We start from the raw sequence: 3,073 nt of genomic DNA on the forward strand, positions 1-3,073 counted from the left end.
ATGGAGGTCCCAAGCCATTTTTAAGGATTAGAATACTGTACATAACATTTTATAGAATCTTTTGACAAGTGCTGATAAGCAACTAAAAAGTAACCACCCATAAAAAAACAGCACTGTTGTGGCAAGTTCTGCACAGAGAAACACAGCTCACATTTTCCTTAAAACACATAAACATCAAATTTTGTAGGTCTTGTTCATAGATCAATAACAATATGCCATCTACAATCTACAATATGCCATCACAGATTTGAACTCAAAGTCAATGTAAAGTACATGATATACTATCATGGTATAAGTGCTGTACCTTCCTGGCTTGATCCATGGTGATGAAGGAGGGGATCATACTCTTCCTCAGAGAGTACTTGTCATGCCACAGTCTGTCCGTCTTCACTGTTGGGTCTGAGGCTACAAAGAACTGAACACCCGTATTAATAGTCAGATGGAGTTCTTAACTTTTTGTTTGTTTTAAGAAACTTCTTATGCTACTACCTGTAACACACACACACACACACACACACACGTGCTCATAAGTTTACATACCCCTTGGAGAATACGCAAAATGTTAATAATTTTCATAAAATAAGAGGGAACATGAAAATTGCATCTAATTTTTTTATTTAGTACGGTCTTGAATAAGCTATTTCACATAACGGATGTTTATATATACTTCAGAAGACAAAATAATAACTGAATTTGTAAAAATGACCCCGTTCAATGACCCCGAATCTTAATACTGAGTGTCATTTCCTGGATGATCCATGACTTAGGGGTATATAAACTTATGAGCACAACTGTATATTAACGTTTACACTGATGAAACATCACTGCAGCTCAAAGATAAATAAATGACCTTTACTGACACACACAAATGACCTTTCTGTGGTAATTACACAGATGGAGCGAACAAAAGCAGAAGAGCACATCAGTACTTTCAACACAGTAACTATTAAAATGACTATTGCCAAGAATAACGATGGCGAGCGAAACGAGGAGCTTGTAAACCTTTGGCCCAGGAGGAGAGCGGCGTCAATGGGTGCATTAGTGATATAACCCACTCCGTCACCTCCACCCTCAACACTGCTTACACTGTGAAAAATCCTGTTACACTTCAGCGAGGGTGAGATTAAATCCTGTGATTACATGTAGGAGCGTCTGATTGGTGCCTGTGTGAAGGGGAAGCTGGGAGTTGATTGGGCGATAACTCTTCTACGCCCGACAACTTCAGACTTAGTCGAGTGGGCATAGACTAAGTAAAAAAAGATTCATTGACACCATTTGGTAATGGTGGAGGACAAGGAGAAGTAGATGTGAGAGTGATAGTGGAGAGAAAGAGACAGAAGGCCATAGAGGAAGTGGAAGGAGACGGGCCCATTAGCACACCCTCATCTGTCCTCATCTGGGTGTCTGTGTGTAGGAGACTGTGGTTCACTATGTCTGGAACACTAAATCACACTCAAGTGCAGCTGTTTTCTCAGACACACAACAGTGCACAAGTCAACAGAGTCAATTTGAGGACACTGGCCTGAGTTCAGCTTCCATTATATGGTGGAACAAAGTCCAATAGAGTTTAATTTTTTAAAATTTAATTATTAACTTTTTATTGATTAAGTGTTTTTTTTTTAATTTTTTAAATCTACCAAGTGCTTACAAAATTAATATATATACGCATATAAATATAAATTAATGATAAATAAATATTTGCATGCACGTGTGTCTGTGCAAATATTTGTTTATTGTCATTCATTTGTATATGCATGTGCATAAATTGCTGAATCAGATTTTTGAATCACTTCATTAAAATGGACAGTCTGAACCAGTGTTTTTGTTAACTTAAAGTGCCCCTATTATGGATTTTTGAAAATTACCTTTCATGCAGTGTGTAACACAGCTCTAAGTGAATGAAAACAAGTTTTAAATCTGAAAGTGCACCATGTATAAATTTACTGTCTATCAAAAGAAAGTCGACTCTGAATCATTGAAACGAATCCCAAGCCGTTTCATGTTGATGTCAACATGAAACAGTAGCATATTGCCCGCCCACTTGTTGGTCTTTTCGAGTTGGTCTGAATGAAAATGCAAATTCATTCTTTGCCACTAGGTGCTGCTTTTGGAGTGGTAAAAATAGCGGTTTCCCCGGTAACGCTGTACACAAAGCAGTACTGCGCTCACAAACGCTGCTTTATCAGGCATTACAGGCATGATGAAATGAAAATGAGACCAATAGGACCAATCACCGCAGATTAGCGTCACACAAAGGAGGGGTTTGGAAAAATAAATTGTTAAACGAATTGTTTGGGAGTCGTTGAGCAAGTAAGGTAAAAATAAATGCATATTATAAGACAATGAAAGTGTTTTTTGACCTTGCATGCATGTCAACCTGTTGTTGGGGACTCCCAAAACCAAAATATGAACCTTTCATAACCCATAATAGGGGCACTTTTAAACTATAACCGTTAAAAATCCAATCAAATCAAATATAAATTATAATATATGAAAAACAACTTAAACTAAATGAAATAAAATGTTTAAGATGCAGTATTAAACTAAAACACAAATAAAAATAAAATAAAGCTAAATATTAAAAAATAAGACCTAATAAAGAATACAAAACCACATAAAATTACAAACATCTAAATGAAAACATAAAAATAAAAGCCCATTCAAAATATTAATAAATACTATAATAGTATACAAACAATACTAAATTTGAAGCAACTACTGTTCAACAGTTTTTCAACTATTTTAATTTATTTTAAAATGTTATTTATTCTTATGATGTCTAAGCTGAATTTTCAGCATCATTACTCCAGTCTTCAGTGTCACATGATCCTTCAGAAATCATTCTAATATTCTGATTTGCTGCTCAAAAAACATTACTTATTATCAATGTTGAGAACAGTTAAACATTTTTTTCAGGATACACTGATGAATAGAAAGTTCAAAAGAATATAATTTATTTGAAATGGGCATATATAATAAAAATATGGAAAAAGTGTAGAAGTCTTTACAGTTACTTTTGATCATTTTAATGCATCTTTGCTGAGTAAAAGTATTAACTTCTTTCCAAAAAAAA

General features: G+C 34.7%; 1 protein-coding gene across 1 annotated transcript in view; it reads right to left on the reverse strand.

Annotated features, from left to right (window-relative positions):
- Nucleotides 1-304: 304 nt before the first annotated feature.
- LOC107578500 (gamma-tubulin complex component 3 homolog) overlaps nucleotides 305-3,073 on the reverse strand; it is a gene marked incomplete at both ends in the record, with an annotated part of 6,911 nt that continues 4,142 nt past the window's right edge. The window contains one exon of the mRNA XM_016264452.1: nucleotides 305-415. Coding sequence (XP_016119938.1) covers nucleotides 305-415 — 111 coding nt within the window. The remainder of the gene's footprint in view (nucleotides 416-3,073) is intronic.

The sequence above is a fragment of the Sinocyclocheilus grahami genome, unplaced genomic scaffold (genome assembly GCF_001515645.1).
Source record: "Sinocyclocheilus grahami isolate Dianchi unplaced genomic scaffold, SAMN03320097.WGS_v1.1 scaffold10567.1, whole genome shotgun sequence".
Taxonomy (NCBI): domain Eukaryota; kingdom Metazoa; phylum Chordata; class Actinopteri; order Cypriniformes; family Cyprinidae; genus Sinocyclocheilus; species Sinocyclocheilus grahami.